The sequence below is a fragment of the Lytechinus pictus genome, chromosome 14 (genome assembly GCF_037042905.1).
Source record: "Lytechinus pictus isolate F3 Inbred chromosome 14, Lp3.0, whole genome shotgun sequence".
In the NCBI taxonomy this organism is placed as follows: Eukaryota; Metazoa; Echinodermata; class Echinoidea; order Temnopleuroida; family Toxopneustidae; genus Lytechinus; species Lytechinus pictus.
In genome coordinates this window covers 25,237,323-25,250,681 of record NC_087258.1, presented here as the reverse complement: position 1 = coordinate 25,250,681, position 13,359 = coordinate 25,237,323, and the positions used below count along the sequence as shown (strand labels likewise).

Below are 13,359 nucleotides of genomic sequence, written 5' to 3'. Positions count from 1 at the left end.
GCAATTGTGAGAACTTTACATGTACAACAGCTTGGCAACTCTTGTATGTGAATATGTTGTGAAAGAAATGAACAGAGAGAACAAGAGTTGTTAAAGCTGTTTTACATGTAAAGTTCTCACATTTGCATAAATTGTTCCATACATGTATGGTATCTATTAAAGCACTTGCTTTGATCCAGCTGAGGCATGGCGGCTTGTCATTGTTCAAAACTCATCTACACCCGACAAAGGAAATTTGATTGGTGGGGTCGAAAATCTGTTTATCTGATGGTCAATCGGATTGGGGTCGCCCTAGCCACTAACCAGTCTCTGTGGTCGAGTGGTTAAGGCACCGGCAATCTAAGCTGGGGGCTCAAGTTCGATTCCTGGCAGAGACAGTTTTTTAGGCCTCGCCAATGTTTCCAAAGGGTTGATAGCTCTGGGGAACCAAGCTATGCCTACCATTGTTCTCTTCAGTCATTTCTTTCACAACTTACATAATTTTGTGTGTTTGTGATCATATAAAGGGGCATCTGGAATGTGCCATACATCAATAATATCTACTTGGTAAAAGGAGAACTTCTGCAGAAACATCATCCTAATTTCAAGGGAGAGGAGGATCTTGACACTGATATGGCTCTGGGCATCGATCTCAGGAGCAAGGTAAGGACCGTTATTATTTTTTGAAAATTATTATTTTTGTTATTATTACTATTGTTATTATTCTTAATTATCATTTATTAGTATTATTATTATCGTTAAAATACTAATAACTAGATTTTAATTCATCATGCGGACGAACTAGGTGGTCTGTCCTTATTCTCGCCATCATGATCACTATCACCATGTTCATGCAGATCAATATCATGATGACAACTGAATGTTCATTATGGATAGAACTTGTGAAAGATGCTAGATGATAAAGCACTGTGAAAAAGGTCTCTTTAATATGTGACAATACATGTGATATGAACAAAAAAAAGGAATTATAATCTGTTTTATCTTGCTATATTTTAACTTTTATACCCTTTAATTGTCATAAAGGATCATGTACGAGGTGGTAAAGAGAAAACAAAATTATCTTGTTCACCCCAAGACTCGAACCTGGGACCCCAAAGACGCAAGTCAAGTGCGTTATCCATTCAGCCACGATAATCCCCATAGAGATTACATGTTCCCGTAGAGATTACACGTAAGCAAATTTGAGAATTACAAATCCAATTTTGCAAGCGAAAAACGGGCATGATCCTGGCATCTGATAAAAAAATGGAGGGAACACTTGTGATAGCCCAGGATCTCAGCTACATCATACTTAAAGCTCCGCCAAAACCGACAATAAATTGTGGAGATATTGCTCACGAAATAGAGGAATGTAGAATCCAGTTTTGAGAAAAAGTCATCTCCCATAGAGATTACACGCAAAATGAACACAAATGACATGCCTTTATAATTTGTCATTTTTCAGTTTTATTTTGCTATATTTTAACTTTTATACGTTTTAATTGTCATAAAGGATCATGTATGAGGTGGTAAAAAGAAAAAAAAAGAAAAGAAAAATCATCTTGTTCACCCCAAGAATCGAACCTGGAACCCCAAAGACGCAAGTCAAGTGCGTTATCCATTCAGCCACGATATTCCACATAGAGATTACACGTTCCCGTAGAGATTACACGTAAGCAAATTTGAGAATTACAAATCCAATTTTGCAAGCGAAAAACGGGCATGATCCCGGCATCTGATAAAAAAATGGAGGGAATATTGTGATAGCCCAGGAGCTCAGCTACATCATACTCAAAGCTCAGCCAAAACCGACTATAAATTGTGGAGATATTGCTCACGAAATAGAGGAATGTAGAATCCAGTTTTGAGAAAGAGTCATCTCCCATAGAGATTACACACAAAATGAACACAAATGACATGCCTTTATAATTTGCCATTTTTCAGTTTTATTTTGCTATATTTTAACTTTTATACGTTTTAATTGTCATAAAGGATCATGTATGAGGTGGTAAAAAGAAAAAAAAAGAAAAGAAAAATCATCTTGTTCACCCCAAGAATCGAACCTGGAACCTCAAAGACGCAAGTCAAGTGCGTTATCCATTCAGCCACGATATTCCACATAGAGATTACATGTTCCCGTAGAGATTACACGTAAGCAAATTTGAGAATTACAAATCCAATTTTGCAAGCAAAAAACGGGCATGATCCTGGCATCTGATCAAAAAATGGAGGGAACACTTGTGATAGCCCAGGAGCTCAGCTACATCATACTTAAAGCTCAGCCAAAACCGACAATAAATTGTGGAGATATTGCTCAGGAAATAGAGGAATGTAGAATCCAGTTTTGAGAAAAAGTTATGTCCCATAGAGATTACACGCAAAATGAGTAAAAATGACATGCCTTTATTATTTGCAATTTTTCAGGATGATCCGTTTATTAAAATGAAAAATAAAGGCAATAATCCAGAAAGAGTAAGACCTAAGCTACAACATATCCAAAATTGGGCGAAAATTGACCAATATTCAAGGAGTTAGAGCCAAATTTGCAAATATTTTGACTTCCGACGCCATTTTGATGACGTCATAATATACTTTAGGGTCCAATGAGACATGAAATCATATGTATGATTCATACTCTATCGAAATATGAAAAAAAATTGGGGTCCCCGTTCGTTCTGAAGAGCTACAGTGAATTTTTAATAGGCATGTTTTTGCCCATATAGAGCCTATAGTGAGAGCTTGCGCGCACGCTTGCTGCAAACTTTAATGGGTGCTCATTCCCTCATTAATGATCGTAGAGAGCTGATCGAGGTATCAATTTGATCAGAATTATAACAATAATAGACACGCATAGAAAAAAGAGCAAATTTATGCTGCATAACACCGTTACGCACGAAAACGCGCAAAATGTTGAAATGCTTAAAATGACCTGAAACGTACCCAAAAATTTTTATAGGCCATTTTGAGAATTTTTTTAGCTTTGACCTTTACATGACCTTTGATGACTTTGACAGACGACTGTTGACCTAAAGTTTATTTGATGTAAATATGATTGATTATTGATGATCCGTTATGTTGATATGATCAAATTAAGAATTTTACAAAATGGCGCGTAGATGACGTCATCATGTCCAGATGACCTTGAAAAGCTTAGTATGCCGTCTCTATGATAGACTATATATGACAGAAAAATCAGCCAATTCGGAGAAAAGTTGGCGACAAACATAGGTGCTAAGAATAAATAAAGAAATAAATAATAAAGAAAATTCTGACGAAATTAAGAGGTGATCTGTCATAGACAGACCACCTAATGATAATGATAATATAGGTATATTTACCCAAGGAAGCCACTTCAGTTCTGAAAACTTCTCCCAGCGGGCCCTGCTATTATTCTTACCCCGGCTTTAGCTAGGCTGCCTAGGCGCTCAAGCATTCAAGGAATTTCTTCCTACCGGCTACCCGTCCACGTCACCTGGGTTGAGTGCAGCACAAAGTGGATTATTATTATTTTTCATGCATTCCAACCTAGCATACTTTAATTGAGACACCTTGATAAAAGTCAGAGCTACTTCTTAAGCAGGAATCCAGCTGTTCAAGGTGCTATGCATCTTTTCTCATTTGCATTTCACCGTTGTTTTGTATACGTTGAAATGTGAGGATTGGGAAAGAAAAGCCACTTGCAGGGTTCCTGACTTGAAAGACCACAAGTTTCCATAATCCTGATCATAGATATATTTCAGTTTATAAAAATTCTATTCATACAGACATGATTTTCATTTTAAAGTCATGAAGATTACTGTTCATACAATCTGATTAGATTTATAAAATAAATTAAGAATTAGAATAACTACTGCATCAATGGGGCAAGCAAATCTTCCAAATTTGACACAAACCCTATTTTAATGCCTGATGATGATAAGTCCATCCTATTTCAACTTGTCAATTTTATTCTCTCACAAAAATTGGATTCTTGATTTATTTATCTATATAACATTATTTCATTATGTTTTCTCTTCGAGTGCATGCCACAGATAATAAAATCACAACTACTATATGTTTTCCATTAAAAGTGTAATGAGATTGTTTTCTAACTACTTGACAGGGAGTCTTTATGTACCTGGTAAACATGGCGGAGGAGTACGGTCACATCATTACCTTGGATAACTACGAGACTACCCATCTACATAATGATATGTGGGAGATTTGGAACAATAAAGAGGTAACTGTCCTATTCATATATGTATTTTTTATCGAGGATGAATTTGGTTGAAATACCGATGAATCCAATGGTGATGGTTGTTGTGGCCGTGATAGTAGTGGTGATGGTTTTGAGGATGATGGTAGCAGTGGTGGTGGTGATAGTGGTGATGGTGGGGATGATTAGGACCGGGACTTTCGGGTATTTTTGTCTTCGGGTACCCGCTGTAATTTTCGGGCGGGTACCCGAAAATCATGTCGCATTAAAAAGACTGGTGGAACAACCCCCATAACACAGTGGTATAGGTAACGTCATCCAGCTACTGCCGCAAGCCAATTTATGAATGAAAATATAGTAAGCATGCGCAGTGCAAGCCTCCCGTGCCCCACGCAGTATTCCATCAAAACAAGTCTGCAATACTCTATCACCTTGTACCTAAATCGACCTAGAATTCCTTTTTGCTATTTTTTATATGAATTATGAAAGGTTTTCTCGGAGGATCTGTTTTCTCACTGATATCACACGGGTAAGCAATTTTGATTACTTCTTGCTTTTCCATCAAAATCTTACAAAGTAGCATCCTATTGCATCGTGTTCGGTAGTTTGTAGAATCTATCGCTACGTGCACAAAGTCAATTGATTTCCGGGTGTCGGAGCGTCGAATGTGCCAGCCAATCACGACCGTGTTACCATTTTCGGTTAATGATGAACTGAAAATGGTAACACGAACGTGATTGGCTGGCGCTTTGTATGCTCAAGCTGCAAAAGAAACATGGCGAAGATTGAACGATCTCGGTCACAACTCGAGAAACTTGTTGATTTATAGATATTCCGAGGGTAATTGGTGAGATTCAAAATGAGACTTGAGTACTTTTGTGATGAGTTACAATCATGTCATACACTAAGCAAAACAAATAATATACATTTACGTTATATTGGTGAGTAATTTCGGGTATCGGGTATTGATTTTTCTACCCGGGTACCCAAGGCTTCCGGGTGGAACCTGGGTACCCGGGTTTTAGTCCCAGCCCTAGTGATGATGATGTATTAGTGATGGTGGTGTGATGATGATGATGACGATGATGATGATGGTAATGATGACGATTTAAATGATGATGATGATGATAATGATGATGATGGTAATGATGATGATAATGATGATGATGATGATGATGATGATGATGATGATGATGATGATGATGATGATGATGATGGTGAAAATGATGATGATGATGATGATGATGACGATGTTAGTGTTGGTGACAATGATGATGATGATCATGATGGTAATGGTAATGATGATGATGATGATGATGATGACGATGTTAGTGTTGGTGACAATGATGATGATGGTAAAAATGATGATGATGAAAATGATGTTGAAGATAATATGATGATGATAAGGATGATGATGATGATGAAAATGATTTGATGTTTATGATTATTTTTATATCTTTATTCATTCTTACTATTACAGGATTGGGAAGCTAAGTACTTATCCCCTGAATATTTTGTAGTCAGAGAGATGGATAGAATGAACATGACTATGGTAGGTGGTGTATCTTTATATCATTTAAATTTAATGCAGTATTTCCCCTCTTTTTACCATTATATAGGGTTCCTTTATTGAATGTGAACATAATATGTTTTTTACACAACAATTGAACATCACCACAATTGTTGTTACAAAATTGATACATATAGAATAATTCATGAATTGCATTATCAATTGTGAATATTAACAGACTTTTAAGCAAACAGTTGGATTCTGAAATAATAATAATATGATCAGTTAATGCAGTAAAGTAAGACCGACAACCTTTTCATGAATTTCTTTTGTTTTAGATTTGTTTTTAAATATTTTCTTTCGACATCAGAATATTCTTTTAAAAAAATCTTATGTTTTCTATGTCAATTTCTATTTGACCTTTAATAGCCATGCACCGATGTATACACATTTCCACTCATGTCAAGAACGTGGGCCAGAGAACTTATAGAAGAAATGGAGAATTTTGGCCAGTGGTCAGGAGGTTCTAATCAGGTATATCACTATCAGTATTACTTCTTCTTCACAATAGATCAGTTTTTCAAATTTCACTTTCATGTTTTGTTTACTCTTTGCCCACCAGAGACACATCCCCTCCTCAGCCACATTATTTTTACAGCGCAGGCTTTAGAGGGGTTTTGCATGGACTATGCTAATTCAAGTCTCAGTCACTTTTGATTGTTTTTTTGCAAAGACGAGCTTTGTGTGTATGCTTTACAAAGCAATGCATGTACATTGTGCATGTGTGTATGCGCAACAGAAATTGTGAATGAAATGTGACTTGAGTTGAAGTTGGCAGCTTTCCGTTGACATTATAATACTCATTTATTGCAGTTCTTATAATGAAGGAAACATGATTGTCATTTTGACACAACTCATGTTCCTTAGGTATACATTATTATGTAAAGCTATTGGATGACATAATTATGTGTGAAAAATACTCATTTATTGCAGTACTTTAAATTTATGTAAATATGACTGTTAGATTCAATATACTAATCTGAAGTTGAAGTATCTAAATTTGAGTCATTAATTGAATACAATTTCGCAACAGTTCTTGTAATTCCGCTCCTTTGTAAAATTCTTTGGTGGGTGTGTTAATGTAAATGTATTCAGTCTGATGTTTATGAGTTGAAGACATTGGTTAAAAGTGATTTGACTTTAAAAGATGATTTTTCAGTCACAGATATGTTGAATGTATCTCTAAGAATATTTTTTTTTCCTTCCCGTGTGTTTGAATGTCAACAATATTAAAGGGGAATGAAACTTTTGAAACAAGTTGGCTTTTGTGGAAACAGAAAAATCAAAGAATAAGATCAAAGCAAGTTTCAGAAAAATCGGACAAATAATGAGAGAGTTATGAGCATTTATATATTGCGATCTCTAATGCTATGGAGATCCTCCCATTGGCAATGCGACAAATATTTGTGATGTCACATGTGAACAACTTTCCATTTAATGGACTATAAAATACCCCCAAAATGTCTATTGGTGCTCTTTCTTAGGGTGATACAAACTCTTATCCATAATGTATTCTTTGAAAATCCGTATTACATTCCCCCTTATAGAAAGAATACATGATCTACTGATAGATGTGATAAAAGAGGCATTTAAGTGAAATTTATAGAAAAGTAATGAGAAAGTTGTTCACATGTGACATCGCGCATCTTTGTCACATTGCCAATGGGAGGATCTTCATTACAATAATGACCTAAACTTCAAGTGCTCATAACTTTCTTATTATTCATTAAATTTTTCTCAAACTTTCGTTTATCTGTTTCTCATTTTCTGTTTTTGCACAAGCTATCCTGTTTCAAGGGTTGCATCTTCCTTTAAGTACAACACAAATCAAATATTGGGATCTTTTAATTATAATGTTAATGTCAACCTATGTCTTTAAGCAACTTTTGTAAATTTGTGTTTTATCCACACAGGATCTTTAATTCTTTATTTGAATATTCAGGTATTAAAGCTAAATGAACGTAGTTGCAGTAAAACACTGATTTCGTGAGAAAGTCTGTAAAACCAATGTAAAGTATTGATATATCATCGTGGATCGAGATCTGGTACAGTTACATAAACTGAACTTTGTGAAATCATAATATCTAGCTAAAAAGCAATCACACTGAAGATCGCCAACACAGATAGGCACACGTGGGACAGTGTATTATTATTGCTGGAATAAAGACCCAACGGAAGTGACCGAATCCGCGCTTATTTTGCTTATTTCTCAGCAATTACATAATTTCTTTCAGAATCCTTTGGCACATATTTTTTATTCGTACAAACAGACACTTTGGTGATCATTATATTAAATTCTGTAAAAAGTCATTTTGAGATCGTTCCCACAACTGGAATTTATCTTTAATCCTTTCTCTTGTTTTGATCATTGTACCTGCAGGATAAAAGATTAGCAGGCGGATACGAGAACGTACCTACGCGTGATATCCACATGAATCAAATCGGTTTTGAACAGCATTGGTTGTATTTTCTCAGAGAATATGTTGTACCAATCTGTGAAAATGTTTATCCGGGCTATTATTCAAAGGTGAGGCATTCAATAATATTGTTTAACGTTATGTACCTCTGTTTGTTTGACTTTATTTATTCACTGCTGTAAACGTGTGATATACTTAAACCCCATTGTCATTACAATCCTAAAACCAGTTTAGTGGAAACCGGTTCAGGAAACCAGTTTGGAAGATTCGCTTTGCTAGCATTCCATCTGATAACCCGAAAGTGGTTTTCAATACCACTTCATGTAAAGCGGTCTTGTTGCTTCGGGAATGCTGTTAGCACGGTGACATGTTTTACGCGAAGTTTGAAACCGCAGCGTAGATATTCTTCTCACAGTGTTTAGAGTAGCACGTCAAACATGTGCGGAGATCGCTTCCCGAAGAACGGTTGTGACTTCACCTTTGCTTAAACTAATTGAACGAGGTAAAGCGGTCTTGAAAACTACATCACGAGGTGGCTTTCCAAACTGGTTTGGAAGATTGCTTCCAAGACCGCTTCAAGCGTTCCTATAACATGTTAAACTGGTTTCCACTAAACTAATTTTAGGACTGGTTTTCAGATATGAAAGGAAACTATAGTGGAGGTGTGTCATAATGAAATACAATTAATATTTACAATAAATTATAACTTTTTGTACATGGCATGCAATAGACCTGCAGTTATGCTGAATTGTACAATTGATCGATTCTTTTCAGGTTACATGGTCTTGACTAGATGTGAGAGACTTCATGATTTCATTCTAATCTGTTTTCCCTTTGTCTCGTGTCCTCTAGGCATATGCAATAATGAATTTTGTGGTGCGGTACAAGCCGGAGGAGCAGCCTTTTTTACGACCCCATCACGATTCATCTACATACACCATTAATGTAGCACTCAATGAACGTGGGAAAGATTTTGAGGTAAGTCTGTTTTTTAACCCTGAAACTGCTACCCCTTACCGTTTTCTGCGACCATTCTGTGGCCTGAAGTTTTTTTTACCATGTTGCTAGCTGACTTTTTACTTTCTAGTCCTATGCATCTTTTGAGACCAAGCTTGATGAAAACAATAATTGATTATGGATTTTAGACATAACAGGCATTTCTTTGAGGGAAATGTTCAAATATGGCTAAAATATCAAATACGTCAACTTACATCACATCACCTTTCTTGTAGACAGCATTCAAGAAGTCACTCATATGTAGAACTAATAAGACATCTGCAGGGGCCCGTTTCATAAAGAGTTACAACTGTTGTAACTTTGCCATTATGGCAACTACCATGGTAACCTCGGTTTTGATTGGCTGCTGAGCCCTGTTGCCATGGTAGTTGTCATAATGGCAAAGTTACAACAGTTGTAAACTCTTTATGAAACGGGGCCCCTCACGCCCCTGATCATGTGACCTCATAAACAAAGTACTGTCCACATTGCATGGGGTGGGGGGGGGGGGCGATGCTTGCATGAATAAACCACAGCGTTGAGTAGATTGTGGTGATAGTTCCATGTCGTTTGCTCCTGTGGCGATTGCTCCTATTTAAAAAGAACAAATTACTCCAAACATAAACCTGAGATTTAAACCTTACCTTAACCTTTATCCTAATCATCACATGGTTCTGAACCAAATCCCCTTTCACAGCTCTAAACCTCCCCTTATATCTTCAGCGATATTACCAGAGGAGCAATTGATAGAAGAGCAAATGATGTATTGCTGTAGTGACATGTATGTGTCATTTGAAAATTCACCAGAAACTGTAAAGTATCGGATGATCTTTCGCATTGATGTTACATGGAAGTCAGAACTTGCATGCCAAGAATTATAGAAGAGGAAAATTTGCAGTGTGTGGCAGTAATATTATAATAATTGCATGCATTTTACCATCCTTTTTTGCCTCATATTGTAAGCCAGTATGCAGATTTTTTTTTCTACATTCTCTCTGCATACACATTGATGAATATAACCAGGGTTCCCACAGTCATGGAAAATCCTTCGAAAAATTTGTGGGCATGGAAAGTCAGGGAATTTGGAAAGTTTGTGAAAAGTCAGGGAATTGCATTTACCTCTTGGCTATGGCAGCTTTCCAGTTTGTCATGTCTCACAACTCTTATACTCTGCTATTATAATTGGTGTTCGTGATTTCCATTTTTCCCAGTTTTGTGACATCCCAAATTCAAAATAAAAACTGGGAAGTCATGGAAAGCAGCAATTTAGTCATGGAAAAGTCATGGAATTCTGTTTTCAAATTTCTGTGGGAACCCTGTATAACAGTGGGCAAGCTACTATAATTCACAAAAGCATGGATTTTTGTTCACTGGGCTGATAATCTTAGACAAGTTCTCACAATGTCACTTTGATGTGTACCACTGTCATTTTATTTTATTACTATCACCAAGGAATAGAATGTAATAAACCAAAATACTGAAAAACATGTGGATTATAATGAATGATTGATCAACGATGACTGCTATGATGGTCACCGTCGGGTCTGCTGCCCTCAGGCAGTCTCCAGAGGGAGCTATAACCCTTGGCAGTTGGTAATGAGGCATAGAACTGTCTTTGAGATGTTGCCCTTGAGAGTTTCATGGTCTTCAAAATAATAGTTCGAAGATAAATGATGCGATTGTGAGAGATACATGTATTTGGAAGACATTGGCCCGTATTCTGAACTCTGGTTTAAATTAAACCCTGGTTTAAAGTTGTGGTTCAACTATGGAGAGCCAATTGGGGTATATATCCCAAAGAGTACACATCCAATTTATTAACTCATATGAGACCCAAATTGTCCGGGAATGATAACTGAAGTATTTTTCTTCATTATGAAAGCAAAAGGAAATAAAATAGTAAACATAAGAAATATACAATATAAACAGAATTTTTGTCTCACCTGCATAGCAGAGTGAGACTATAGGCGCCGCTTTTCCGACGGCGACGGCGGCGGCGGCGGCGGCGTCAACACCAAATCTTAACCTGAGGTTAAGTTTTTGAAATGACAGCATAACTTAGAAAGTATATGGACCTAGTTCATGAAACTTGGCCATAAGGTTAATCAAGTATTACTGAACATCCTGCCTGAGTTTCATGTCACATGACCAAGGTCAAAGGTCATTTAGGGTCAATGAACTTAGACCATGTTGGGGGAATCAACATCAAAATCTTAACCTAAGGTTAAGTTTTTGAAATGTCATCATAACTTAGAAAATATATGGACCTAGTTCATGAAACTTATACATAAGGTTAATCAAGTATCACTGAACATCCTGCATGAGTTTCACATCACATGACCAAGGTCAAAGGTCATTTAGGGTCAATGAACTTTGGCCGAATTGGGGGTATCTGTTGAATTACCATCATAACTTTGAAAGTTTATGGATCTGATTCATGAAACTTGGACATAATTGTAATCAAGTATTACTGAACATCCTGTGCAAGTTTCAGGTCACATGATCAAGGTCAAAGGTCATTTAGGGTCAATGAACTTTGGCCAAATTGGGGTATTTGTTGAATTACAGCCATAAATTTGAAAGTGTGTTGGTCTAGTTCATAAAACTTGGACATAATAGTAATCAAGTATCACTGAACATCCTGTGCGAGTTTCAGGTCACATGATCAAGGTCAAAGGTCATGTAAGGTCAAAGAACTTTGGCCACGTTGGGGGTATTTGTTGAATTGCCATCATATCTCTATAAGTGTATTGGTCTAGTTCATAAAACGTGGAAATAAGAGTAACCAAGTATCACTGAACATCTTGTGCGAGTTATAGTAGTTTTCAAAATCAGCACTGCTGCTATATTGAATCGCGTGATGCAGGTGAGACGGCCAGAGGCATTCCACTTGTTGAATTTTTGGCTCCCCATAATTTTGGTACAGAGTTAGACCGTGGTCTAAGTTAAACCTGACTTAAGAATATTGGCCATAGAATTGACAGAGAAGAGTGGGCAAATTACTCTGTTGTTTGATAATATAACGGTAATGATAGGTCCATTAGCTCTTGATTTTTCAAAGGATGAGAATGTGACGTATATGACATAACTTGAATATATACAGAGTTTCAGTTAGTATTTGTGTATGTGTATCATTTTAAGAAATTCCAGCTACTTCGGCAAATTGTCTCAGAAAATTTGAAAAAAATTAGGATTAAAGTAAAAAATGGATAGGGGATTGTAAAAGGTTTTTGAAAAATGCTTTAAACTCAAGATCAGTGAATCGCAGTGGGCTTTAATACAAAGAGTTCCCTTGTTTGGTTCCTTTTTTTTGCCTCTATTTTCTTATCTCTGTTACTCTCTCCATCTTTCCCTTTCTCTCTCCCTTTTTCTCTCTTTCTTCCTTTCCACACCCCTTTCCCAATTATTTATGTGAATGTGTCTGTGATGTCTGACATGATTGAAAAAAAAAACGAAACAAATTTATAATGTATAATTTTTTTGTAGGGCTAAGGTATTTGATGCCACATTTGTACATGTACTTGTGCATTTAAATAATCTACATGTATGCATGTACATACACCACAGCAGAACACCTGAGGAACAACATTTAATGTGTGTGAGACGAATGCTTAATGACAATGGGTCCTACATGTAACTCTAAGTTTGTACTGTTAATATATGAGCCATGCATTGTAGGTGACATTTTATGAGCTGTGAGCACATGAAAGTATGACTAACATTATATAATGAGCTTTGGGAGGATATTGCCATAGACAATTGTTACCCTCTTGATTAATGCGGCATATATGCGGAGGCTCAGCTATTATTTTGATGAAATTGGCCGTGGCATGAAAGATTAGATATGTTCTCAAAATATGTTCACAGAGCAACTGTTGATAAACTATTGTAAAGATTGGGCATGTTTCTCACTCCCCCATGAAGTGAATAGAGTAAAAATGAATTAAATGAATGAAAAAAAGTTAATTAACATTGTTTCAATAATGTCAATATTAGGGTTGGTCTCAGGGTATTATTATTGGGAGGGGGGGTGGGGGGAAATATGACCTACATGCCAAAGTGACCTCATTTTTACTCAGTACAATGATAAGGTGATTATGGTGTTGCTTGACCCAGGACTCATTATTTTAGTCAATTTTTTTTATTTCCTTTTCTTCCTCTTCTTATCTCTTTCCTCTTTTACATTTTTTATTTCTCCATCA

General features: G+C 36.4%; 1 protein-coding gene across 1 annotated transcript in view; it reads left to right on the top strand.

Moving 5' to 3' along the window:
- Nucleotides 1–12,333, top strand: part of LOC129276874 (procollagen-lysine,2-oxoglutarate 5-dioxygenase 1-like) — a 33,143-nt gene extending 20,810 nt beyond the window's left edge. The window contains exons 13-18 of the mRNA XM_064109432.1: nt 507–642; nt 4,082–4,198; nt 5,655–5,726; nt 6,114–6,218; nt 8,125–8,271; nt 9,014–12,333. Of these exons, the coding sequence (XP_063965502.1) occupies nt 507–642; nt 4,082–4,198; nt 5,655–5,726; nt 6,114–6,218; nt 8,125–8,271; nt 9,014–9,229 (793 nt within the window). The 3' untranslated portion in view covers nt 9,230–12,333. The remainder of the gene's footprint in view (nt 1–506; nt 643–4,081; nt 4,199–5,654; nt 5,727–6,113; nt 6,219–8,124; nt 8,272–9,013) is intronic.
- The last annotated feature ends 1,026 nt before the right edge of the window (nt 12,334–13,359 follow it).